Source organism: Phyllobates terribilis, unplaced genomic scaffold (genome assembly GCF_046119375.1).
Source record: "Phyllobates terribilis strain yellow unplaced genomic scaffold, ASM4611937v1 Scaffold_4__5_contigs__length_816908805, whole genome shotgun sequence".
NCBI lineage: Eukaryota > Metazoa > Chordata > Amphibia > Anura > Dendrobatidae > Phyllobates > Phyllobates terribilis.
The window spans coordinates 6,158,704-6,186,365 of record NW_027362764.1 but is presented as its reverse complement, the minus strand read 5'-3'; the positions used below and the strand labels follow the sequence as shown (position 1 = coordinate 6,186,365).

The window sequence follows — 27,662 nt, the reverse complement described above, 5'->3', positions numbered from 1 at the left end:
TTTTGAAATAAAAATAACATTTAATATTGGGGTAATACCATGTGAAACTTCAGGGGGGCGACCTCTCAGAGGTGCCCGAAATCTATAAAAAGGAAAGAAAAAAAAAAAGTCAATATAAAAAGTTTCATTTACAAAAAGTCCGAGCAACTTTCTCATAATAAAATACTAAATCGAAAAGAATCATGGCATTGCCTTCTCGCCCGTGTTCTGCAGTGGAAAGAAGCAAATCATCAACGTCCAGAATTATGGCTTTAGTTTCCAGATATGAAAAAACAGAAGAAAAATGCACAAAACTCAAATATTTCCGTAGCAAAAACAAAAACGTAACAAAAGAAACCACAAGACCCCGAATGAGGCTAATAACATTAATACAGAACATATGAGGACGGCCCATCCTGACGTCAGGGGCTGCGGAGGACGAGGCGTGGACCATCCACGACGCCAGAGGCCCCAGCATCAGTACAGGGACAATACATAAACCAAAGGAAACACAGAGACTCCCAACAGATGAAGCCATGTCGTATCCAGGACCATTGCCCTCCAAAAAGTCTCATAGTGGAACTGACCCTTAAGAAGTCCTGAGGCAAGGATCCAGCCCATGAAATGGTCTTCACACCCTGCGGGTAAGTGGATGTAGGCAGAAGAAGAAAAAAGGTGGAGGAGGTGGTAATCCATAATAGGAGGGGACTCCAGTTGGACCAGGCTTCCCGCAGTTTAAGGTTTGGCAGCACAAGTCTCTTTTAAAAAAAAATCCACCATTATTTGGACCTTCAGATGCGGATATTTCCACCAATTGGGTTTCATTGTTTTTTTAGTTTGCGTTTTAAAAAAGTTCACCCAATCTCCAGTCACATATGAGCAAGAATGAGGCATTACACCACGGAGCTGGCGTCGGCTGTGCTGTTCAGGGTGTCCACCACATCGGCCCGCTCCATGTTGACCAAGGCTGCACACAGAACTTCCAGCGTGGAGCTCTCCTTGGATGACCAATTAGTAAGAAGAGTATGAACTGGATCTTCTCCTCTACCGAAAGTATCTATTGAGTCTTCTTCATAACCCAGCAAGCTGGCCAGACGTTGCCAATCTTTCCCACGACTGGTGTCGGTCAGGAGGCGCTCTACTTCTTCCTGCTTGTGTGGCGGGAGGTTGATGTAGAGTTTTGGCTCCAATTTGGCTGTTGAGACAAATTAAATCAATTTTAGTTGCAAAATGACGTGTTGACCTTTGGAGAAGAACAAGATGACCACAATATCTACTGGCCCACATAACTAGAGATGTACATGTCCATGGACAGGTCTTGTCTTCCCATCCTTAGAACCATCATATAGTCTCAGTCCAATGTCACCTCTAGAGCGCTGCCACGAATTGCCAAAAGGAGCAGAGGACCATAGATTTAGGAAGAGGAACAGCGCCAAGCTTCTTCATCCCCTAGAGTAATGACCCCAGGTGCAGACATCGTGTTGGCCACCATTGCCTGCTGGTTATGAAAGGTCCACTATACCTTTGTTCAGTTGGTTCTGTTCTTGAAGGCTGTGCGTGTCCAGGAAAACGCCGCTATCGCTATGAAGCTTCTCGCCTTCTCCAGATGCTGCCAGTTCTCCTGCTCTTTGCTTGGCCAGGAGCTTCTTCTGCTTGCAAGTGACCCAGCTAAAATCCAAAAACATGGAGGTCATTCGGCTGCAAGATGGATCAGTCTAGAGACGCATGACTCTAGGGGTGCTCGCTGCTCAGGCCATTCATGCACAGCAGAGACTATGATCACAGGTGGTCACTACTAATAAAGTATCTCTAGGCCTCAACCCCTCCACCATGGCCTCAACCCCTCCACCAATGTTCTCGGGACTGAAGTTATCTGGTGGGGGATGGGTGTAAGGGGGCGACGAAACATTGTCTAATGATACTGAGCAAAAAAAATAAAATCTTCATGATCCCCACACCAAGAAAAAAAAACCACACAACTCCAACAATCTGAGGTATAGAGATCTGAACTGCACCGAGCTGGGAAATCATCACTTAAGCTCCAGATGAGTTTTGGCCAAGTTTACAGCCTCTACTCTATGAGTCACGGATCCCAGTGACCGGCGTTCAGAGAAGATTTTACTTCTATGAAAAAGAAAAAGTTACAGAACAGCAAGAGATGAGATTTGTGAAAGACACAGATCTAATCCACCGAGCGGGAAGCTAATCCTATTCATACAATGGGAAATCGGTCGGAAAAGCCGCAGAGCGGACAAAAGCCTCGTCCTACGTCTGGAATGTCCTCCCTACCAAGGAGGAATAGCCATGGGATGACCAGCCCGGCCCTGAGAAAACCTGATCACGGATCTCTAAGAGGAAAGACGGGTGACACCAAAGTGGAAAGTTTCAGAAAGAACTTTGAGGGAGGTTTCTCAATAAGATCTGGTATTAATGTCAAAAATTTCCCATTAACGTCCCTACAGGACGAACGTCCACCTGGTCAGGCACCCGAGAAACCCAATGCTAGATGTGTCCCTGAGAGACCCCTACAGCATAAAGACCACTGTGACGACATCAGCCGGACTCACCACTTAAAGGCCACATATCCGATGAGGCCAACGACCACAGCAGCCAAGATGGAGCAGTAGACAGGAATGATGTTCTTACTACTGTCCTCGGGGGGAATAAACTGCGGAGAGCCGGACCCTGTTGTGTTATCGATGTGGCCACTACCATCCGAGCGCCTCAGAATGGACAGATCTTTATCTGTAGAGACGAAGAGGAGGAAGTAAGAAGTACAGAAGTGGTACTGTGCAGTGTATATATACAGGACAGGAGGAGCGGTACTGTGCAGTGTATATATACAGGACAGGAGGAGTGGTACTGTGCAGTGTATATATACAGGACTGGAGGAGTGGTACTGTGCAGTGTATATATACAGGACAGGAGGAGTGGTACTGTGCAGTGTATATATACAGGACAGGAGGAGTGGTACTGTGCAGTGTATATATACAGGAGGAGTGGTACTGTGCAGTGTATATATACAGGACAGGAGGAGCGGTACTGTGCGGTGTATATATACAGGACAGGAGGAGTGGTGCTGTGCAGTGTATATATACAGGACAGGAGGAGTGGTACTGTGCAGTGTATATATACAGGACAGGAGGAGTGGTACTGTGCAGTGTATATATACAGGACTGGAGGAGTGGTACTGTGCAGTGTATATATACAGGACAGGAGGAGTGGTACTGTGCAGTGTATATAGACAGGACAGGAGGAGTGGTACTGTGCAGTGTATATAGACAGGACAGGAGGAGTGGTACTGTGCAGTGTATATAGACAGGACAGGAGGAGTGGTACTGTGCAGTGTATATAGACAGGACAGGAGGAGTGGTACTGTGCAGTGTATATATACAGGACAGGAGGAGTGGTACTGTGCAGTGTATATATACAGGACAGGAGGAGCGGTACTGTGCAGTGTATATATACAGGACAGGAGGAGTGGTACTGTGCAGTGTATATATACAGGACAGGAGGAGTGGTACTGTGCAGTGTATATATACAGGACAGGAGGAGTGGTACTGTGCAGTGTATATATACAGGACAGGAGGAGTGGTACTGTGCAGTGTATATATACAGGACAGGAGGAGTGGTACTGTGCAGAGCAGGGGATCTATCATTCCAGTACATGGGCCATATGATTGCTCAGTGGTTAGCACTGTTATGCAGCACTGGGGTCCTGGGTTCAAAACGTGCAAGGAGTTTGTATGTTCCTCCTGTGTTGTTCTTGATTTCTTTCCACACTTCAAAGACAAAGTGATAAGAAATATTGGTTGTGAGCCGCAATGGGGACAGTGACGAGGTCTGTACAGCACAGTGGAGTATGATGGCGCAAAAGTAAAATAAATAAAAGATAAATGCCAAGTTTGCCCTTCCGTAATGTAGGAAATTTTTCCCAATATGTAGAAAATCAGCTAGTTTTTTGGAATATAATGGAGGAATAACAGGAGAGATAGAACATTAATACTTACTGCCATCCTCCAGTGATGTATACATTGTGCTGTTATCATCTTTACGCTTTAAAATGGGCACATCTTTATCTGGTGCAAAACAAAAATATCAGATAAAATTCAGATATAATCAAACTTCTGCGACAAGATTCACCCAGTACTAGTATATTATACTCCAGAGCTGCACTCACTATTCTGTTGGTGCAGTCACTGTGTACATACATTACATTACTGACCCTGAGTTACCTCCTGTATTATACTCCAGAGCTGCACTCACTATTCTGCTGGTGCAGTCACTGTGTACATACATTACATTACTGATCCTGAGTTACCTCCTGTATTATACTCCAGAGCTGCACTCACTATTCTGCTGGTGCAGTCACTGTGTACATACATTACTGATCCTGAGTTACCTCCTGTATTATACCACCTGCTGTCCCGTCCGTATACTCTCCTGCGTCCTCCCCTGCTGTCCCGTCTGTATACTCTCCTGCGTCCTCCCCTGCTGTCCCGCCTGTATACTCTCCTGCGTCCTCCCCTGCTGTCCCGCCTGTATACTCTCCTGCGTCCTCCCCTGCTGTCCCGCCTGTATACTCTCCTGCGTCCTCCCCTGCTGTCCCGCCTGTATACTCTCCTGCGTCCTCCCCTGCTGTCCCGCCTGTATACTCTCCTGCGTCCTCCCCTGCTGTCCCGCCTGTATACTCTCCTGCGTCCTCCCCTGCTGTCCCGCCTGTATACTCTCCTGCGTCCTCCCCTGCTGTCCCGCCTGTATACTCTCCTGCGTCCTCCCCTGCTGTCCCGCCTGTATACTCTCCTGCGTCCTCCCCTGCTGTCCCGCCTGTATACTCTCCTGCGTCCTCCCCTGCTGTCCCGCCTGTATACTCTCCTGCGTCCTCCCCTGCTGTCCCGCCTGTATACTCTCCTGCGTCCTCCCCTGCTGTCCCGCCTGTATACTCTCCTGCGTCCTCCCCTGCTGTCCCGCCTGTATACTCTCCTGCGTCCTCCCCTGCTGTCCCGCCTGTATACTCTCCTGCGTCCTCCCCTGCTGTCCCGCCTGTATACTCTCCTGCGTCCTCCCCTGCTGTCCCGCCTGTATACTCTCCTGCGTCCTCCCCTGCTGTCCCGCCTGTATACTCTCCTGCGTCCTCCCCTGCTGTCCCGCCTGTATACTCTCCTGCGTCCTCCCCTGCTGTCCCGCCTGTATACTCTCCTGCGTCCTCCCCTGCTGTCCCGCCTGTATACTCTCCTGCGTCCTCCCCTGCTGTCCCGCCTGTATACTCTCCTGCGTCCTCCCCTGCTGTCCCGCCTGTATACTCTCCTGCGTCCTCCCCTGCTGTCCCGCCTGTATACTCTCCTGCGTCCTCCCCTGCTGTCCCGCCTGTATACTCTCCTGCGTCCTCCCCTGCTGTCCCGCCTGTATACTCTCCTGCGTCCTCCCCTGCTGTCCCGCCTGTATACTCTCCTGCGTCCTCCCCTGCTGTCCCGCCTGTATACTCTCCTGCGTCCTCCCCTGCTGTCCCGCCTGTATACTCTCCTGCGTCCTCCCCTGCTGTCCCGCCTGTATACTCTCCTGCGTCCTCCCCTGCTGTCCCGCCTGTATACTCTCCTGCGTCCTCCCCTGCTGTCCCGCCTGTATACTCTCCTGCGTCCTCCCCTGCTGTCCCGCCTGTATACTCTCCTGCGTCCTCCCCTGCTGTCCCGCCTGTATACTCTCCTGCGTCCTCCCCTGCTGTCCCGCCTGTATACTCTCCTGCGTCCTCCCCTGCTGTCCCGCCTGTATACTCTCCTGCGTCCTCCCCTGCTGTCCCGCCTGTATACTCTCCTGCGTCCTCCCCTGCTGTCCCGCCTGTATACTCTCCTGCGTCCTCCCCTGCTGTCCCGCCTGTATACTCTCCTGCGTCCTCCCCTGCTGTCCCGCCTGTATACTCTCCTGCGTCCTCCCCTGCTGTCCCGCCTGTATACTCTCCTGCGTCCTCCCCTGCTGTCCCGCCTGTATACTCTCCTGCGTCCTCCCCTGCTGTCCCGCCTGTATACTCTCCTGCGTCCTCCCCTGCTGTCCCGCCTGTATACTCTCCTGCGTCCTCCCCTGCTGTCCCGCCTGTATACTCTCCTGCGTCCTCCCCTGCTGTCCCGCCTGTATACTCTCCTGCGTCCTCCCCTGCTGTCCCGCCTGTATACTCTCCTGCGTCCTCCCCTGCTGTCCCGCCTGTATACTCTCCTGCGTCCTCCCCTGCTGTCCCGCCTGTATACTCTCCTGCGTCCTCCCCTGCTGTCCCGCCTGTATACTCTCCTGCGTCCTCCCCTGCTGTCCCGCCTGTATACTCTCCTGCGTCCTCCCCTGCTGTCCCGCCTGTATACTCTCCTGCGTCCTCCCCTGCTGTCCCGCCTGTATACTCTCCTGCGTCCTCCCCTGCTGTCCCGCCTGTATACTCTCCTGCGTCCTCCCCTGCTGTCCCGCCTGTATACTCTCCTGCGTCCTCCCCTGCTGTCCCGCCTGTATACTCTCCTGCGTCCTCCCCTGCTGTCCCGCCTGTATACTCTCCTGCGTCCTCCCCTGCTGTCCCGCCTGTATACTCTCCTGCGTCCTCCCCTGCTGTCCCGCCTGTATACTCTCCTGCGTCCTCCCCTGCTGTCCCGCCTGTATACTCTCCTGCGTCCTCCCCTGCTGTCCCGCCTGTATACTCTCCTGCGTCCTCCCCTGCTGTCCCGCCTGTATACTCTCCTGCGTCCTCCCCTGCTGTCCCGCCTGTATACTCTCCTGCGTCCTCCCCTGCTGTCCCGCCTGTATACTCTCCTGCGTCCTCCCCTGCTGTCCCGCCTGTATACTCTCCTGCGTCCTCCCCTGCTGTCCCGCCTGTATACTCTCCTGCGTCCTCCCCTGCTGTCCCGCCTGTATACTCTCCTGCGTCCTCCCCTGCTGTCCCGCCTGTATACTCTCCTGCGTCCTCCCCTGCTGTCCCGCCTGTATACTCTCCTGCGTCCTCCCCTGCTGTCCCGCCTGTATACTCTCCTGCGTCCTCCCCTGCTGTCCCGCCTGTATACTCTCCTGCGTCCTCCCCTGCTGTCCCGCCTGTATACTCTCCTGCGTCCTCCCCTGCTGTCCCGCCTGTATACTCTCCTGCGTCCTCCCCTGCTGTCCCGCCTGTATACTCTCCTGCGTCCTCCCCTGCTGTCCCGCCTGTATACTCTCCTGCGTCCTCCCCTGCTGTCCCGCCTGTATACTCTCCTGCGTCCTCCCCTGCTGTCCCGCCTGTATACTCTCCTGCGTCCTCCCCTGCTGTCCCGCCTGTATACTCTCCTGCGTCCTCCCCTGCTGTCCCGCCTGTATACTCTCCTGCGTCCTCCCCTGCTGTCCCGCCTGTATACTCTCCTGCGTCCTCCCCTGCTGTCCCGCCTGTATACTCTCCTGCGTCCTCCCCTGCTGTCCCGCCTGTATACTCTCCTGCGTCCTCCCCTGCTGTCCCGCCTGTATACTCTCCTGCGTCCTCCCCTGCTGTCCCGCCTGTATACTCTCCTGCGTCCTCCCCTGCTGTCCCGCCTGTATACTCTCCTGCGTCCTCCCCTGCTGTCCCGCCTGTATACTCTCCTGCGTCCTCCCCTGCTGTCCCGCCTGTATACTCTCCTGCGTCCTCCCCTGCTGTCCCGCCTGTATACTCTCCTGCGTCCTCCCCTGCTGTCCCGCCTGTATACTCTCCTGCGTCCTCCCCTGCTGTCCCGCCTGTATACTCTCCTGCGTCCTCCCCTGCTGTCCCGCCTGTATACTCTCCTGCGTCCTCCCCTGCTGTCCCGCCTGTATACTCTCCTGCGTCCTCCCCTGCTGTCCCGCCTGTATACTCTCCTGCGTCCTCCCCTGCTGTCCCGCCTGTATACTCTCCTGCGTCCTCCCCTGCTGTCCCGCCTGTATACTCTCCTGCGTCCTCCCCTGCTGTCCCGCCTGTATACTCTCCTGCGTCCTCCCCTGCTGTCCCGCCTGTATACTCTCCTGCGTCCTCCCCTGCTGTCCCGCCTGTATACTCTCCTGCGTCCTCCCCTGCTGTCCCGCCTGTATACTCTCCTGCGTCCTCCCCTGCTGTCCCGCCTGTATACTCTCCTGCGTCCTCCCCTGCTGTCCCGCCTGTATACTCTCCTGCGTCCTCCCCTGCTGTCCCGCCTGTATACTCTCCTGCGTCCTCCCCTGCTGTCCCGCCTGTATACTCTCCTGCGTCCTCCCCTGCTGTCCCGCCTGTATACTCTCCTGCGTCCTCCCCTGCTGTCCCGCCTGTATACTCTCCTGCGTCCTCCCCTGCTGTCCCGCCTGTATACTCTCCTGCGTCCTCCCCTGCTGTCCGCCTGTATACTCTCCTGCGTCCTCCCCTGCTGTCCCGCCTGTATACTCTCCTGCGTCCTCCCCTGCTGTCCCGCCTGTATACTCTCCTGCGTCCTCCCCTGCTGTCCCGCCTGTATACTCTCCTGCGTCCTCCCCTGCTGTCCCGCCTGTATACTCTCCTGCGTCCTCCCCTGCTGTCCCGCCTGTATACTCTCCTGCGTCCTCCCCTGCTGTCCCGCCTGTATACTCTCCTGCGTCCTCCCCTGCTGTCCCGCCTGTATACTCTCCTGCGTCCTCCCCTGCTGTCCCGCCTGTATACTCTCCTGCGTCCTCCCCTGCTGTCCCGCCTGTATACTCTCCTGCGTCCTCCCCTGCTGTCCCGCCTGTATACTCTCCTGGTCCTCCCCTGCTGTCCCGCCTGTATACTCTCCCTGCGTCCTCCCCTGCTGTCCCGCCTGTATACTCTCCTGCGTCCTCCCCTGCTGTCCCGCCTGTATACTCTCCTGCGTCCTCCCCTGCTGTCCCGCCTGTATACTCTCCTGCGTCCTCCCCTGCTGTCCCGCCTGTATACTCTCCTGCGTCCTCCCCTGCTGTCCCGCCTGTATACTCTCCTGCCTCCTCCCCTGCTGTCCCGCCTGTATACTCTCCTGCGTCCTCCCCTGCTGTCCCGTCTTATACTCTCCTGCGTCCTCCCCTGCTGTCCCGTCCTGTATACTCTCCTGCGTCCTCCCCTGCTGTCCCGTCTGTATACTCTCCTGCGTCCTCCCCTGCTGTCCGTCTGTATACTCTCCTGCGTCCTCCCCTGCTGTCCCGTCTGTATACTCTCCTGCGTCCTCCCCTGCTGTCCCGTCTGTATACTCTCCTGCGTCCTCCCCTGCTGTCCCGTCTGTATACTCTCCTGCGTCCTCCCCCTGCTGTCCCGTCTGTATACTCTCCTGCGTCCTCCCCTGCTGTCCCGTCTGTATACTCTCCTGCGTCCTCCCCTGCTGTCCCGTCTGTATACTCTCCTGCGTCCTCCCCTGCTGTCCCGTCTGTATACTCTCCTGCGTCCTCCCCTGCTGTCCCGTCTGTATACTCTCCTGCGTCCTCCCCTGCTGTCCCGTCTGTATACTCTCCTGCGTCCTCCCCTGCTGTCCCGTCTGTATACTCTCCTGCGTCCTCCCCTGCTGTCCCGTCTGTATACTCTCCTGCGTCCTCCCCTGCTGTCCCGTCTGTATACTCTCCTGCGTCCTCCCCTGCTGTCCCGTCTGTATACTCTCCTGCGTCCTCCCCTGCTGTCCCGTCTGTATACTCTCCTGCGTCCTCCCCTGCTGTCCCGTCTGTATACTCTCCTGCGTCCTCCCCTGCTGTCCCGTCTGTATACTCTCCTGCGTCCTCCCCTGCTGTCCCGTCTGTATACTCTCCTGCGTCCTCCCCTGCTGTCCCGTCTGTATACTCTCCTGCGTCTCTGCTGTCCCGTCTTATACTCTCCTGCGTCCTCCCCTGCTGCCCGTCTGTATACTCTCCTGCGTCCTCCCCTGCTGTCCCGTCTGTATACTCTCCTGCGTCCTCCCCTGCTGTCCCGTCTGTATACTCTCCTGCGTCCTCCCCTGCTGTCCCGTCTGTATACTCTCCTGCGTCCTCCCCTGCTGTCCCGTCTGTATACTCTCCTGCGTCCTCCCCTGCTGTCCCGTCTGTATACTCTCCTGCGTCCTCCCCTGCTGTCCCGTCTGTATACTCTCCTGCGTCCTCCCCTGCTGTCCCGTCTGTATACTCTCCTGCGTCCTCCCCTGCTGTCCCGTCTGTATACTCTCCTGCGTCCTCCCCTGCTGTCCCGTCTGTATACTCTCCTGCGTCCTCCCCTGCTGTCCCGTCTGTATACTCTCCTGCGTCCTCCCCTGCTGTCCCGTCTGTATACTCTCCCTGCGTCCTCCCCTGCTGTCCCGTCTGTATACTCTCCTGCGTCCTCCCCTGCTGTCCCGTCTGTATACTCTCCTGCGTCCTCCCCTGCTGTCCCGTCTGTATACTCTCCTGCGTCCTCCCCTGCTGTCCCGTCTGTATACTCTCCTGCGTCCTCCCCTGCTGTCCCGTCTGTATACTCTCCTGCGTCCTCCCCTGCTGTCCCGTCTGTATACTCTCCTGCGTCCTCCCCTGCTGTCCCGTCTGTATACTCTCCTGCGTCCTCCCCTGCTGTCCCGTCTGTATACTCTCCTGCGTCCTCCCCTGCTGTCCCGTCTGTATACTCTCCTGCGTCCTCCCCTGCTGTCCCGTCTGTATACTCTCCTGCGTCCTCCCCTGCTGTCCCGTCTGTATACTCTCCTGCGTCCTCCCTGCTGTCCCGTCTGTATACTCTCCCTGCGTCCTCCCCTGCTGTCCCGTCTGTATACTCTCCTGCGTCCTCCCCTGCTGTCCCGTCTGTATACTCTCCTGCGTCCTCCCCTGCTGTCCCGTCTGTATACTCTCCTGCGTCCTCCCCTGCTGTCCCGTCTGTATACTCTCCTGCGTCCTCCCCTGCTGTCCCGTCTGTATACTCTCCTGCGTCCTCCCCTGCTGTCCCGTCTGTATACTCTCCTGCGTCCTCCCCTGCTGTCCCGTCTGTATACTCTCCTGCGTCCTCCCCTGCTGTCCCGTCTGTATACTCTTCTGCGTCCTCCCCGGCTGTCCTGTCTGTATACTCTCCTGCGTCCTCCCCTGCTGCCCTGTCTGTATGCTCTTCTGTGTCCTCCCCCGTCCAGGAGATGTGGTATGATCAGACCATGTTCCTGTACGGTCAGACACGGCCATTACACAGTACACAGCAGGGGAACATGTATAAGATTATCTCAGCACAGGAACATTTTATTTAAATACATTCAACTGTGGAAATTATTATCATTCCAAGATCTATTGATTCAAATTAACTTTTGTTCGTGGGAAAACCCCTTTAAGCATTAGATGAATGTCGGCTGAACTCCCCAATTATGCTGTTACCAGCCAACCATCTAAGCTGTGTGGGCTAGGAGTCTTGGGAGATTTCAGCTCTGAAGCCTGCAGTATGTGCAGAGCTCATCACTGGCACCGAAAGCAGGAAACATTTCTACTTGAAGACTCATTGGTTACATTGTTGCAGATCTGTTGTCCTGTGTTTAGGATCTAAGTAATAAAATATAATAATGAGGTGAACAGAGGAGATGATCTGCAGCCTGACAGCCCCGGCCTCCCCACTGGATGAACTCCGAGGTGGCCGATATCAGTGCTGCACCTCTCCAGCTGCGCCCCTCACTGCCCCCCACCAGCTCCGCACATGCTGCCCCCTCCTTCTGCCTTTGAAGTGTCTGTGTGATGAGGGTCAGAGGACGGGGTCATAGAAAATATTCACATCCCAAAAAAAACAAATACAACCTCAAAAAGAAGTTAACAAGAAGCTGATAGCGGAGGAGGAGGTGAGTGTGAGCACAACCACGAGATGTGGAGGAAGATAAAAGAACAGACACAAGATCCTAACACTTATCTGTACAGCAACAGAAACCTTACAGATCACAATCTAACAACTGTAACACTGCCCCCTATGTACAAGAATATAACTACTATAATACTGCCCCCTATGTACAAGAATATAACTACTATAATACTGCTCCTATGTACAAGAATATTACTACTATAATACTGCTCCTATGTACAAGAATATAACTACTATAATACTGCTCCCTATGTACAAGAATATAACTACTATAATACTGCCCCTATGTACAAGAATATAACTACTATAATACTGCCCCCTATTACTGCCCCCTATGTACAAGAATATAACTACTATAATACTGCCCCCTATGTACAAGAATATAACTACTATAATACTGCCCCCTATGTACAAGAATATAACTACTATAATACTGCCCCCTATGTACAAGAATATAACTACTATAATACTGCCCCCTATGTACAAGAATATAACTACTATAATACTGCCCCCTATGTACAAGAATATAACTACTATAATACTGCCCCCTATGTACAAGAATATAACTACTATAATACTGCTCCCTATGTACAAGAATATAACTACTATAATACTGCCCCCTATGTACAAGAATATAACTACTATAATACTGCCCCCTATGTACAAGAATATAACTACTATAATACTGCTCCCTATGTACAAGAATATAACTACTATAATAGTGCTCCTATGTACAAGAATATAACTACTATAATACTGCCCCCTATGTACAAGAATATAACTACTATAATACTGCCCCTATGTACAAGAATATAACTACTATAATACTGCTCCTATGTACAAGAATATAACTACTATAATACTGCCCCCTATGTACAAGAATATAACTACTATAATACTGCCCCCTATGTACAAGAATATAACTACTATAATACTGCTCCTATGTATAAGAATATAACTACTATAATACTGCTCCTATGTACAAGAATATAACTACTATAATACTGCCTCCTATGTACAAGAATATAACTACTATAATACTGCCCCCTATGTACAAGAATATAACTACTATAATACTGCCCCCTATGTACAAGAATATAACTACTATAATACTGCCCCCTATGTACAAGAATATAACTACTATAATAGTGCTCCTATGTACAAGAATATAACTACTATAATACTGCTCCTATGTACAAGAATATAACTACTATAATACTGCCCCCTATGTACAAGAATATAACTACTATAATACTGCTCCTATGTATAAGAATATAACTACTATAATACTGCTCCTATGTACAAGAATATAACTACTATAATACTGCTCCTATGTACAAGAATATAACTACTATAATACTGCTCCTATGTATAAGAATATAACTACTATAATACTGCCCCTATGTATAAGAATATAACTGTAACACTGCCCCCTATGTACAAGAATATAACTACTATAATACTGCTCCCTATATACAAGAATATAACTACTATAATACTGCCCCCTATGTACAAGAATATAACTACTATAATACTGCCCCTATATACAAGAATATAACTACTATAATACTGCTCCTATGTATAAGAATATAACAACTGTAACACTGCCCCCTATGTACAAGAATATAACTACTATAATACTGCTCCCTATATACAAGAATATAACTACTATAATACTGCCCCCTATGTACAAGAATATAACTACTATAATACTGCCCCTATGTACAAGAATATAACTAGTATAATACTGCCTCCTATGTACAAGAATATAACTACTATAATACTGCCCCCTATGTACAAGAATATAACTACTATAATACTGTCCCCTATGTACAAGAATATAACTACTATAATACTGCCCCTATGGACAAGAATATAACTACTATAATACTGCTTCCTATGTACAAGAATATAACTACTATAATACTGCCCCTATACACAAGAATATAACTACTATAATACTGCCCCCTATGTACAAGAATATAACTACTATAATACTGCTCCCTATATACAAGAATATAACTACTAAAATACTGCCCCTATACACAAGAATATAACTACTATAATACTGCCCCCTATGTACAAGAATATAACTACTATAATACTGCCCCTATGTACACGAATATAACTACTATAATACTGCCCCTATGTACAAGAATATAACTACTATAATACTGCTCCTATGAACAAGAATATAACTACTATAATACTGCCCCCTATGTAGAAGAATATAACTACTATAATACTGCCCCTATGTACAAGAATATAACTGCTATAATACTGCCCCCTATGTACAAGAATATAACTACTATAATACTGCTCCCTATGTACAAGAATATAACTACTATAATACTGCTCCTATGTACAAGAATATAACTACTATAATACTGCTTCCTATGTACAAGAATATAACTACTATAATACTGCTCCTATGTACAAGAATATAACTACTATAATACTGCTCCTATGTACAAGAATATAACTACTATAATACTGCTCCCTATGTACAAGAATATAACTACTATAATACTTCCCCTATGTACAAGAATATAACTACTATAATACTGCTCCTATGTACAAGAATATAACTACTATAATACTGCCCCTATGTACAAGAATATAACTACTATAATACTGCTCCTATATACAAGAATATAACTACTATAATACTGCCCCTATGTACAAGAATATTACTGCTATAATACTGCCCCTATGTACAAGAATATTACTGCTATAGTACTGCTCCGATGTGATCCTACGCACAGCTCTCACTGAAATTTTGCTTGGTCTTCCAGACCTTATCTTGACCTCCACTGTTCCTGGTAACTGCCATTTCTTAATTACATTTTTAACTGAGGAAAGGGCAACTTGAAAACGCTTTGCCATCTTCTTCTAGCCTCTCCTGCTGTGGCCTCCTCCATTGTCAGAGCTCGGCAGATGCTTAGAAGACCCCACGGCTGCTGTTTTTGGCAGAAGGTTAGAGGCGGCTTAGTTTTTATGAAGCTGGGAAGTTTGCAATCACCGGCCTTTCCTAACGATGATAGTGACGAAGCCATAACCCTAAACAGGCTAATTAAGATCTGACACCTTGGTCAAAGTTATCTGAGCACACGAATCTCCAAGGGTGCACAAACTTTTGCATTAGCCCATTTACCTTTTTCTAATTATTAAAATGTAAAAAATGACTATATATATATATATATATATATATATATATATATATATATATATATATATATATATATATATATATATATATATATATATATATATATATATATATATATATATATATATATATATATATATATATATATATATATTTTACCCAAAATAGAAAGGGAATGTGTCATCTGTAACTTTAGGCTTTTAGATCATTTCATCTTCAGCTTGCTTAATTGTTCACAATAACAGGAATTATGAGCAGGGGTGCCCAAACTTTTACATGCCAGTGTATGTACAGACTTTACATTTCTACCTATGGTGCAATCGTCCGCATTATGTTGACACTTGGACGCTTTGTCTTCAAGACGATTGGAGTTATTGTCCTTGGATGAGATATAGTGAATGGACTGTAAGGGAAAGGATTAAGAAGCAGATAAATGGGGGGAGCGGCGGGGGTAACTTGCCCACTGAGAGCCGGTTCTCGTGGGGGCAGAGTCTGGAAAATCTCCTTTATGGACCTTCTTCACTGGAGGAGATCTGGTTCTGCCAAGAAAACCGTAGTTGAAAGACCCTGAATAATATCATGGCGGCTCTGGGGTCTCCTGCTGCTCCATTGAGGGAGATGCCAGCGGCGGCGTCTCATGCCCGGGCTCAGGGCCGCACGTCTATTGACAGCTGGCTTCAAGGACCATGGAGGTATCGGCCCCCAGACAATGAAGACGTCTTGATGCCACCTGGCCGGTGTCACCAGCCTGGTGATATCAGAGAAGCGGGCAGTGCCAGCACGACCATAGGGAGGTTACAGAATCAGGAGATTACAGCCGCAAGACAAGGTACTGCCAATAGGGGGCGACTTGCTCCAAACCCTCAGCTGTGAGAATTCCTAGCCCAGGACTGTTCCTTCTCACTGACAGCAAGCAGAGCCATTAATGAACGGACAGAAAGGACGCTGGCGGCACTCACTCATACACAGGATGTCGTGGTGGGGGGTGCAGTCTCCGATCTGGACCTCCGTCTCCAGACACCGGCTCCGGCAGGGCAGGCAGGGGGACCGGCTGCTCTTCACCTCCGAGTAGAAGCCCTGGGGGCAGAGCTGGCACTCTGTGTTCTCCGTGCGGGTGCAGGGCGTCTTGGCACCCGAGCCCTTGGAACACACGTGGCAGGCGAGGCAGACGCCGTCACCGCCGTCCTTGGAGTGGAGGTAGTAGCCATCAGGACAGTGGCAGACGGCATCTTGCCTGGTGGTGCAGGTGGCGTTCAGTGACTGCATGGCGCCCTGGCAGCTGGAGCAGGGCTGGCACCTCTCAGTGCCACTGAGCACATGGGAGAAGGTGGAACCTGCAAGAGCCAAAGATTAGCACAGAGCGGACCAGAAAGGGGGCGCAACAGCATCAACTGTGACAGGAGGGTGTATAGAGGGGGGGGGGGGAGAGCAACTGTGACAGGAGGGTGTATAGGGGGGGGGGAAGAGAGCAACTGTGACAGGAGGGTGTATAGAGGGGGGGGGGAGAGCAACTGTGACAGGAGGGTGTATAGAGGGGGGGGGGAGAGCAACTGTGACAGGAGGGTGTATAGGGGGGGGAGAGAGCAACTGTGACAGGAGGGTGTATAGGGGGGGGGGGGAGAGCAACTGTGACAGGAGGGTGTATAGGGGGGGGGGAGAGAGCAACTGTGACAGGAGGGTGTATGGGGGGGGGGAGAGAGCAACTGTGACAGGAGGGTGTATGGGGGGGGGAGAGAGCAACTGTGACAGGAGGGTGTATAGGGGGGGAGAGAGCAACTGTGACAGGAGGGTGTATAGGGGGGGGGAGAGAGCAACTGTGACAGGAGGGTGTATGGGGGGGGGGAGAGAGCAACTGTGACAGGAGGGTGTATAGGGGGGGGGGAGAGAGAGCAACTGTGACAGGAGGGTGTATTAGGGGGGGGGAGAGAGCAACTGTGACAGGAGGGTGTATAGGGGGGGGAGAGAGAGCAACTGTGACAGGAGGGTGTATTAGGGGGGGGGGAGAGAGCAACTGTGACAGGAGGGTGTATAGGGGGGGAGAGAGCAACTGTGACAGGAGGGTGTATAGGGGGGGAGAGAGCAACTGTGACAGGAGGGTGTATAGGGGGGGGGGAGAGAGCAACTGTGACAGGAGGGTGTATGGGGGGGGGGAGAGAGCAACTGTGACAGGAGGGTGTATAGGGGGGGGGGAGAGAGAGCAACTGTGACAGGAGGGTGTATTAGGGGGGGGGGAGAGAGCAACTGTGACAGGAGGGTGTATTAGGGGGGGGGGGGAGAGAGCAACTGTGACAGGAGGGTGTATAGGGGGGGGGGAGAGAGCAACTGTGACAGGAGGGTGTATAGGGGGGGGGGGGGGGGAGAGAGAGCAACTGTGACAGGAGGGTGTATAGGGGGGGTTGCGCCAGCGCCAGAGAGGAGGGGGGTTGCGACAGCGCCAGAGAGGAGGGGGGTTGCGACAGCGCCAGAGAGGAGGGGGGTTGCGACAGCGCCAGAGAGGAGGGGGGTTGCGACAGCGCCAGAGAGGAGGGGTACGACAGCTTTCATCCATATAGATTGTTTGATCCTCGGTGGACGTCACTTACCCTCTGTGCACGGCTCGCACACCGTATCCGAAGTCAGACAGGGCACGGCCACCCCATAACCCGGGGGACACAGGGAGCAGCATGCTCCGCCCTGTGTGAACACGCCGCTCTGACACGCGTCCTCCACAGCCACCTGCAAAAGAGAGAAGGGCGGATTAGAAAGAGGCAAAAGTGCAGAAAAGTGCAGCTGCGGAGCAGAAAAAGTCAGTACCCCCCCTCCCCACCACCAACGCCGGCTGCATGGAGATCCCGGAATATGTAAACGGCATCAAATTATTTACTGCCTGTAAGGGCGCGACATTGTGAGGCGATGAACGGTGCTTGGCTCAGCTACATCTGCTCCGTGCAAGGGAAGGGGCACATGTGGTAAGCTTCAAGAGAAATAAAAGGGTCCACAGGTTCTCAACAGGCTCCACGGGAGATGTCAAGCCGATAGGAGGGTGAAGTAAAGGAGTCAATGGAGGAAATGAGCTGCAGTACCCTTTATGTCCACAAGAGGCGCTGCAGTCCCTCTGGTTTGTGCACTACAGCGGTCAGGACTGGAATATACCACAGAGTTGAAGAGAGCAAGGAGCTCCAGCACTGAACAGGTTAATCTGCCCCCCTCCGCCATCTCCTTTCACCTTGTAGCCAAGAATGTGAAGAGTTCTTGTACCTGTGAGTTTTATGTCCCCACAGGAACCTCCTGGGGACACTAACAAAGTGCACCCCCCCCCCTCCGACAACCCCCACCTCCATACACACACACAGCCGACAACCTCCCCCCCACACACACACAGCTGGAGGTCACAACAAGCAACTAAACCCAAGATAAGAGACATCTGATCAGACATCTCAGCCGCTCCTGGGATTATTGCTGTATCCAAGCCTCATGTGTGATACAATCTGAGAGAAGGAAACCGACTACAACCCCCATGGGGTACAGGACAGATCATGGGGTACAGGACAGATCATGGGCCAATAACGTGTCTGTGACAGAAGCAGTTTCCAGAGACAGTGAACCAATGTATCTAATCCTATGTGGGCGCCCCCGCGTCTAGGTCCGCCCCGCGCAGCGCACCCGCGTCTAGGTCCGCCCCGCGCAGCGCACCCGCGTCTAGGTCCGCCCCGCGCAGCGCACCCGCGTCTAGGTCCGCCCCGCGCAGCGCACCCGCCGAGCCCCGCGTCTAGGTCCGCCCCACGCAGCGCTCCCGCCGAGCCCCGCGTCTAGGTCCGCCCCGCGCAGCGCTCCCGCCGAGCCCCGCGTCTAGGTCCGCCCCGCGCAGCGCACCCGCGTCTAGGTCCGCCCCGCGCAGCGCACCCGCGTCTAGGTCCGCCCCGCGCAGCGCACCCGCGTCTAGGTCCGCCCCGCGCAGCGCACCCGCGTCTAGGTCCGCCCCGCGCAGCGCACCCGCCGAGCCCCGCGTCTAGGTCCGCCCCACGCAGCGCTCCCGCCGAGCCCCGCGTCTAGGTCCGCCCCACGCAGCGCTCCCGCCGAGCCCCGTCCCGCGCAGCGCTCCCGCCGAGCCCCGCGTCTAGGTCCGCCCCGCGCAACGCTCCCGCCGAGCCCCGCGTCTAGGTCCGCCCCGCGCAGCAGGTCTGCGCTCTGTATTAGTGTCAGCTCCTGGGCTCAGGGTGCGGCTTCCTGCTGTTTGTGTGGAGGAGATGCCATGGTCACACTGGGTCCTGTGTGTCATGCCCCCTGGCAGGTTGGGTGGCGCGGTGCCAGTCTGTGGGTTACATGCAGTTTAATTGGGGCCAGAGCTGAACAAACAGTCACAGATCGTTCAGCGAGCGCCGCACAGCAGAGCCCTTGTTCTACCGCAAAGGGAGGGAGACTTAAAGGACGACTCCGGCCACGGCTGAGATCCCTGGGACGGCTGCAGGGGGCCTCGCACAGACCCTCAGGGAGGACATCATGTGATCATGCCTCCCAGTCCCTCAGTTATCCTCCAGAACATAACCCCATCAGGGCAGTGTGCACCAACCCTCTGTACCTGGACGGAAAGTCCCCTGAGCTCAATGTCGCCCCCTGTAGGGTAAAATGGACCAGACAGGAGCTCAACAGGAGCTTGGTGGAAACTGGACAAGCCCTCTAAACCCAGATCCGTATGTGTCACATGTAGGAATGGTCGTGCACTAAATAAGAGGTATGAGGACCCCGCGCCCCCAATAAAGATCCCTAGACGATGGCCCGGACCAGTGACCACCAGGCACGGCCAGACGATGGCCCGGACCAGTGACCACCAGGCATGGCCAGACGATGGCCCGGACCATCGATTGTAAGAGGAAATTCTCGGTCATTTCTGCATCCATATGATGGATCGGTCTATGGGGCCGCACCGTCAGGAAGGGTTAATGGACACAGTGAATCCTCCGGTCCCGGGGTCTTGTTCTCATTAGACACCCCCCAATCTCACTCTTCTCTTATAGTGATCGGATTACACACAACCAGCTCCATATTTGGTGAGGACGCTCTATGGCGCTGAGCATCTGGAGACATCAGAGGACGCCCGCAGCCATAAGCGACAGGGGGGGGGGGGGGGCAGTGCCAACCATCAGCGCCAAGAGCACAAGGGGGCCACAGCTCCCAGCATAGGTTGCAGGGTGTAGAGGGGGGCCACAGCTCCCAGCATAGGGTGTAGAGGGGGGCCACAGCTCCCAGCATAGGGTGTAGAGGGGGGCCACAGCTCCCAGCATAGGGTGCAGGGAGGGAGGGGGGCACAGCTCCCAGCATAGGTTGCAGGGTGTAGAGAGGGGCCACAGCTCCCAGCATAGGTTGCAGGGTGTAGAGAGGGGCCACAGCTCCCAGCATAGGTTGCAGGGTGTAGAGGGGGGCCACAGCTCCCAGCATAGGTTGCAGGGTGTAGAGAGGGGCCACAGCTCCCAGCATAGGTTGCAGGGTGTAGAGAGGGGCCACAGCTCCCAGCATAGGTTGCAGGGTGTAGAGGGGGGCCACAGCTCCCAGCATAGGGTGTAGAGAGGGGCCACAGCTCCCAGCATAGGGTGTAGAGGGGGGCCACAGCTCCCAGCATAGGGTGTAGAGGGGGGCCACAGCTCCCAGCATAGGGTGTAGAGGGGGGCCACAGCTCCCAGCATAGGGTGTAGAGGGGGGCCACAGCTCCCAGCATAGGGTGTAGAGGGGGGCCACAGCTCCCAGCATAGGGTGTAGAGGGGGGCCACAGCTCCCAGCATAGGGTGTAGAGGGGGGCCACAGCTCCCAGCATAGGGTGTAGAGGGGGGCCACAGCTCCCAGCATAGGGTGCAGGGAGGGAGGGGGCACAGCTCCCAGCATAGGGTGCAGGGAGGGAGGGGGGCACAGCTCCCAGCATAGGGTGTAGAGGGGCCACAGCTCCCAGCATAGGGTGTAGAGGGGGGCCACAGCTCCCAGCATAGGGTGCAGGGAGGGAGGGGGCACAGCTCCCAGCATAGGGTGCAGGGAGGGAGGGGGCACAGCTCCCAGCATAGGGTGCAGGGAGGGAGGGGGGCACAGCTCCCAGCATAGGGTGTAGAGGGGCCACAGCTCCCAGCATAGGGTGTAGAGGGGGGCCACAGCTCCCAGCATAGGGTGTAGAGGGGGGCCACAGCTCCCAGCATAGGGTGCAGAGGGGGAGGGGCCACAGCTCCCAGCATAGGGTGCAGAGGGGGAGGGGCCACAGCTCCCAGCATAGGGTGCAGAGGGGCCACAGCTCCCAGCATAGGGTGCAGAGGGGCCACAGCTCCCAGCATAGGGTGCAGAGGGGCCACAGCTCCCAGCATAGGGTGCAGAGGGGCCACAGCTCCCAGCATAGGGTGCAGAGGGGCCACAGCTCCCAGCATAGGGTGCAGAGGGGCCACAGCTCCCAGCATAGGGTGCAGAGGGGCCACAGCTCCCAGCATAGGGTGCAGAGGGGCCACAGCTCCCAGCATAGGGTGCAGAGGGGCCACAGCTCCCAGCATAGGGTGCAGGGAGGGAGGGGGGCACAGCTCCCAGCATAGGGTGTAGAGGGGCCACAGCTCCCAGCATAGGGTGTAGAGGGGGGCCACAGCTCCCAGTATAGGGTGTAGAGGGGGGCCACAGCTCCCAGCATAGGGTGTAGAGGGGGGCCACAGCTCCCAGCATAGGGTGCAGGGAGGGAGGGGCCACAGCTCCCAGCATAGGGTGCAGGGAGGGAGGGGCCACAGCTCCCAGCATAGGGTGCAGGGAGGGAGGGGCCACAGCTCCCAGCATAGGGTGCAGGGAGGGAGGGGCCACAGCTCCCAGCATAGGGTGCAGGGAGGGAGGGGCCACAGCTCCCAGCATAGGGTGCAGGGAGGGAGGGGCCACAGCTCCCAGCATAGGGTGCAGGGAGGGAGGGGCCACAGCTCCCAGCATAGGGTGCAGGGAGGGAGGGGCCACAGCTCCCAGCATAGGGTGCAGGGAGGGAGGGGCCACAGCTCCCAGCATAGGGTGCAGATGGGCCACAGCTCCCAGCATAGGGTGTAGAGGGGGGCCACAGCTCCCAGCATAGGGTGCAGGGAGGGAGGGGGGCACAGCTCCCAGCATAGGGTGTAGAGGGGCCACAGCTCCCAGCATAGGGTGTAGAGGGGGGCCACAGCTCCCAGCATAGGGTGTAGAGGGGGGCCACAGCTCCCAGCATAGGGTGTAGAGGGGGGCCACAGCTCCCAGCATAGGGGCCTTTGTTCTTAATGTATCAATAATTCCCAGTTTAGATTTTTTGCACCATTCGCCTTCAGCTCCTCCTGGTTTCATTCACATCATGTCTTCAGAGTTCCTATAAGACGTTTCCCCTTGTAGCCCCCTGGATTCTCCCCATAGAGTCCAGTCATGGAGGACGAGGTCTCTGATTATCCCATGACGTCGTCGTCTTCAGTACAAGGAGCAGAATAAGACAAGACCGGGAAGACGATCCCACAATCAGGAGGTCGCCATCTTCTCCTGACAGCTGAGACCAAACCACCGGACAAGACGGAGACTCATCTTCTTCTGGCCTCCACATATTGGTGGATTATGGGGCAGCTTCGCACCATGACAAATCACCAAGGAGAGGTGGGGCGGCCGTTCCTCTACACAGCTGTGCCAGTCCATCACCAGCCTCAGAGATCCTGCCGCCATCAGACATCCAGGAGACCCTCCAAACCCCTCGCTCTGCCCAATAAGTATACATGGTAGAGGTGGCACCATAACAATACTGTTGTCCCCTTCTGGTACTGGCCCACACCACCCCAAGGCCTGGATGGCAGCTCGGCCCATCTATTTGGGAGGTGGATGGACCAACATCTCTCATAACAGCCACAGGACACCAGACCTAGTAGATGTCACCGTGGCAGACAAAGGCACAGTTCTCGGTTTACTCTATAGACTGATGCCAGTCGATGGGCAGAATTCATCACATTCCCTTGAAGACCCAACACTTTGCTCAGTGCCCATGACTTACGCCCCTGAGGATTACGCCGTGCGTTCAGACTGTGGTCCCGGGCGCCGATACACAATCTAGGGGGAGAATTTCCAAGAGGACACAGCAGCCCGATCCGAGCCTGGCACCGCGCACCCCACGGCCCCGAGCCTGGCACCGCGCACCCCACGGCCCCAAGCCTGGCACCGCGCACCCCACGGCCCCAAGCCTGGCACCGCGCACCCCACGGCCCCAAGCCTGGCACCGCGCACCCCACGGCCCCAAGCCTGGCACCGCGCACCCCAGCCTGGCACCCCATGGCCCCGAGCCTGGCACCGCCATGTAACCAGCTAATCATCTTCCCAGGAACCAGCAGAAATGTGGTTTTTTTAAGCTCTGACCACTTAATTACTGAGGCCGAGAAGTCGCGTTCAGGGGATGAATGAGCCGCTTCTCTCTGCTGAAAGAGCCTCTTCAGACGCTGCGCCCGCCCCTCGCCTGCCCCTCGCCCGGCAGCACCCGGCTCAGATGCATCCATTTACTGACTCGCTTTACCCCACCGCTGCGAATTCAGGGTAAACGCCGGGAGGTGAATATGAGAACATAAACCGTATCCCCCCACCCCGGCGGTTATAGTAGTTCAGCCATTGGCGGACACAGATAGAAGAGGGCCCCTGTGCAGGGACAATATATGGGCACAATGTCACCTGCTTTGGAGGGGATAGCGGCCCCCTCTTGGGTTCTGTGCGGCCGCACATGATGCACCAATGATACATCTGCCCCCGAGTTCAGCAAATGGTCAAGAAATGGACATCCCCTTTAAGGCTGCGGTAAGGTGAACACTTATTACATAATTAATGCACAGAGCTGCGTACAAACAAGTCTAAAGAAACAGCAATGTTTCCCCCAAACCACTCCCCAATCCCACCATCCCTGTGAGAATAGCACTTTATAATGGGGAGGAACAATGTAAAACCGCGGCACTGCCGAACCTCTGCACCCCCTGCGCTTGGAGGAGAGCGGGGGACCTCATCCGCCAGCAGAGACCCCCAGACAACTTTCTATGAATTCTCTCACCCTTTATGGAGATAAGCGGTCAGAGGGGTCCGGCAGCCACTTATCCTTCCCAGAACTAAAAGCATGAAAACCCATTCACATTAAAGGCTTCTCACAGCTACAGCTTGCTACAATTGTATCCAGTCTGGACAATCCTCTGTGAGCTAAACACAGCAATACGAATCTATGCTATGCTGATGGTTTGCTACAATGTATCAGTGCAGGTAAAAAAAACATCAGTCCACGGCCAGATTTCATTGTCTGCACCTTCCTATTCACTGACAACAAGCAGAGATTGATTTACGGTGCAGACATGAAACTTGTAGAACTGCCCGAACTTAAAAAAAAAAAAAAAAACTCAAAAGTTTTGCGACTTTTGGCATTTTTCAGCCCGTCCTGGCCGACACGACAACTTTGAGAAGTTGGGAATGGGAGGGGGCAAGGGCCAATATATGCTGGGCATAATGGCAGAAGAGGGACGTGCCAAAGTCATGGAGATAATCTAAAAGACCTGACACCAGAAGGGAACTAGAAGAACTGTCATGGGCCCCAGCACATTACAACATTGGGCCCCGGGTGGTTTATGATGATCCATCTTCTGTAATATCCATAAGACAGCAGGAGAGCTGCGTACAGTTTATCTCTGGCTGAATACCAGGGGCTAAAGCTGATATCATTGATGTAGAGGGGGGGCCGACGCGCGTGCGGACGGCGGAGAAGCCTGGAAATCGGCCAACGCCAGTGAACTAATAACGCGCTAATGAGAGACGTCCTGCAGCGACTCCACGGTCCATTACTCACCGCAAAAACCTCCGTACAGACACGTCCGTTACTGGGAAAGCTGGGTGGTGGCAAATATGGCTGCCATAGTGCGAACCGGACAGAGCCCGGGGCGATAACCTATGGGAGCTGACAACCGGAGGATAACAGCAGGTATAGGAAAAGTCATGTTCTGACCGCGCCGTGTGAATACAACCTGACGGTAAAACACATTAAGGCTTTATTCACACATAAGGATTTTATGCCAGAACACAGAACAGGGGGAAATCTTCAGTTATCGGTTTTCTCTGTAAATTCTGCTCCTGGTTTTGGAATAAATCCTGGAGGTGTGAATGAGCCTTTACACCTACGAGGCCGATCATCACAGTGCAAAAACCGCGTCCGTCCGAGACCGGATCAGACTCCAGGACCCCTAGAATGAGGCAGGAGGCAAATGTATCAAGTCCTAATACAGAATACAATGTATCAATCTGCAGAACGCGGTCAACTCTTTCACTACCATTCTTTAAGAAAAACCACGGAAACAACCTGCGAATCCATCACTGCCGCAGCGGCTCCTCCTCAGAGGATGCAGAAAATGACATCAGGCGACTCCACCCCCCAAACGTCAGGACCTCCGATATCGAACATCGGATGAAACCACTCACAAAAGTCATGGCCGACCGATTCTAACCCTTCATTATTCAAGGAGCTCTGCGGAATCGACGGCAAAGGCAAAAACTGTACCGCCCCAACCCCGCAACAACGCACCGCCCCAACCACGCAGCAACGCACCGCCCCAACCACGCAGCAACGCACCGCCCCAACCCCGCACCAACGCACAACCCCGCACCAACACACAACCCCAACCACGCAGCAACGCACCGCCCCAACGCACAACCCCAACCCCGCCCCAACGCACAACCCCAACCCCGCCCCAACGCACAACCCCAACCACGCACCAACGCACAACCCCAACCACGCACCAACGCACAACCCCAACCACGCACCAACGCACAACCCCAACCCCGCACCAACGCACAACCCCGCACCGCCCCAACACACAACCCCAACCCCGCACCAACGCACAACCCCGCCCCAACCACGCAGCAACGCACCGCCCCAACCACGCACCAACTGCGCACCAACGCACTGCCCCAACACACAACCCCAACCTCGCAAAGCACAACCCCGCAACAACGCACCGCCCCAACCACGCACCAACGCACAACCCCAACCACGCACCGCCGAAAACGCACAACCCCGCCCCAACGCACAACGCCGCACCAACGCACCGCCCCAACGCACAACCCCGCCCCAACGCACAACCCCAACCCCGCACCAACGCACCGCCCCAACCACGCAGCAACGCACCGCCCCAACCACGCAGCAACGCACCGCCCCAACCACGCAGCAACGCACCGCCCCAACGCACAACCCCAACCACGCACCAACGCACAACCCCAACCCCGCACCAACGCACCGCCCCAACACAAAACCCCAACCCAACGCACAACCCCAACCCCAACCACGCAGCAACTGCGCACCAACGCACCGCCCCAACACACAACCCCAACCTCGCAACAACGCACAACCCCGCAACAACGCACCGCCCCAACCACGCACCGCCGAAAACGCACAACGCCGCACCAACGCACCGCCCCAACGCATAACCCCAACCCCGCACCAACGAAAACGCACAACGCCGCACCAACGCACCGCCCCAACGCACAACCCCAACAACATATGACATGGAACACGTTGGCGATACATAAGGTTATGTGCCCACGATGCAGAATTGAAGCAGAAAATTCCCGCAGCTTTTCTGCATGTTCTTCGCAGTAAACACTTGCAGATTTTACACGCGTTTTTCTAGTGCATTGGGACCTCACATCCGCATGCAGAAACGCACTAATAATGGACATGCTGCGGATTTTTCCACAAGGAAAATCCGTGCAGAAAATTCCGCAGCATGGGCACAGAACATGCAGATTTTCATTGGGGACCATGGGGCACAGATCACAAAGCGTTTTGCAAGCGTTTACGCTGCGGAAATTCCGCGGCAAAAGTTCTTGAAAAACGCATAGTGGGCACACAGCCTTACGCCTCTTCGGGGGGATTTCCACACATCTACATCCCACCATGGTAACCCCCGGCGGACACACGCGCTGCTCCCGGTGTCGGAGGTGTCCGGATAGTTCCCAGCAGTCAGCGCTGTGGCCGGTCCGGGGAACAAGGTCCGGGCAGGTCCCTACACGCTCCTTCTTTCCTCGCATCTTTGTCTCCTGACGTGGTGCCGGTGGCAGCCATTTTATCACCCGGCAGATCCTCCCGGAAGGCGGCTGTGGCCGGTGAGGGGGTCGCGCCCTGCGCCGATGTGCGGGGTCTGAGCTGCAGCAGTGAATGCGCCCCCCAATGGCTGCTCTGACCTGGCAGCTCCTGACCGGCGGCGGGGGGAGATCGTCTTCCCCGATCGTACAGCGACACCAGGTACGGAGGAGACTAGATTGTCAGCTCTTGGGTCGGGGGTCACAACTACTCAACAAAAACGCTCCTGCTGCCAAAGTCGCGCAGTCTGAGTTGAACGATGCGACTCCCCAGAGGGTCTCACCCTGCCCAGGCTTCTAGGGAACTACAACTCTCAGCATAAAATCCTGAGCCCATGCTGGGAGTTGTAGTTCCAGGGAAGTCTCTCCTCCTGTACATCAGAGGAGGCCATTAATTCTCCTCAGTAACCCCTTCCCTGCCGGAGGAGTCACAAAGAAGCCCCAGAAAGTGATAAGAGAATGGTCCCACCTTGGAGATGAGCAGCAAGGAGAGGGTCAGCAGGGTCCTCATGGCTCCTCTTCAGTCCAGGCAGAGGGGAAGAGCTGGGGGTCAGATCCTGGGGGGCCCACACCACTCAATACATAGTGCAATGCTGAGGGTTGTAGTGTGAGCGTAGTCCTCAGCCTCCACACTCCTAACATCAAGACATGAAAGAGGGGAATGCAGCAGAGGAGGAGGAGGAGGAGGGGAGCAGGAGCCTAAAAAGAGGCAGAACTTTACAG

At 54.2% G+C, this 27,662-nt stretch overlaps 1 protein-coding gene and 1 long non-coding RNA gene across 2 annotated transcripts in view; one reads left to right on the top strand and one right to left on the bottom strand.

Annotated features, from left to right (window-relative positions):
- Positions 1 to 27,662, bottom strand: LOC141264786 (tumor necrosis factor receptor superfamily member 16-like). The gene is made up of 7 exons (XM_073677096.1): positions 27,409 to 27,662; positions 17,444 to 17,576; positions 15,821 to 16,195; positions 3,990 to 4,058; positions 2,547 to 2,724; positions 1,502 to 1,647; positions 1 to 1,174 (listed from the first exon to the last, which is right to left on the bottom strand). The coding sequence occupies exons 1-7, from the start codon at positions 27,448 to 27,450 to the stop codon at positions 873 to 875; spliced, it is 1,245 nt and encodes a 414-aa protein (XP_073533197.1). The 5' UTR covers positions 27,451 to 27,662; the 3' UTR covers positions 1 to 872.
- The window catches only part of LOC141264787 (uncharacterized), an 88,882-nt gene continuing 87,992 nt past the window's right edge, over positions 26,773 to 27,662 (top strand). Inside the window, exon 1 of the long non-coding RNA XR_012320011.1 lies at positions 26,773 to 27,102. This is a non-coding gene — a long non-coding RNA (uncharacterized lncRNA). The remainder of the gene's footprint in view (positions 27,103 to 27,662) is intronic.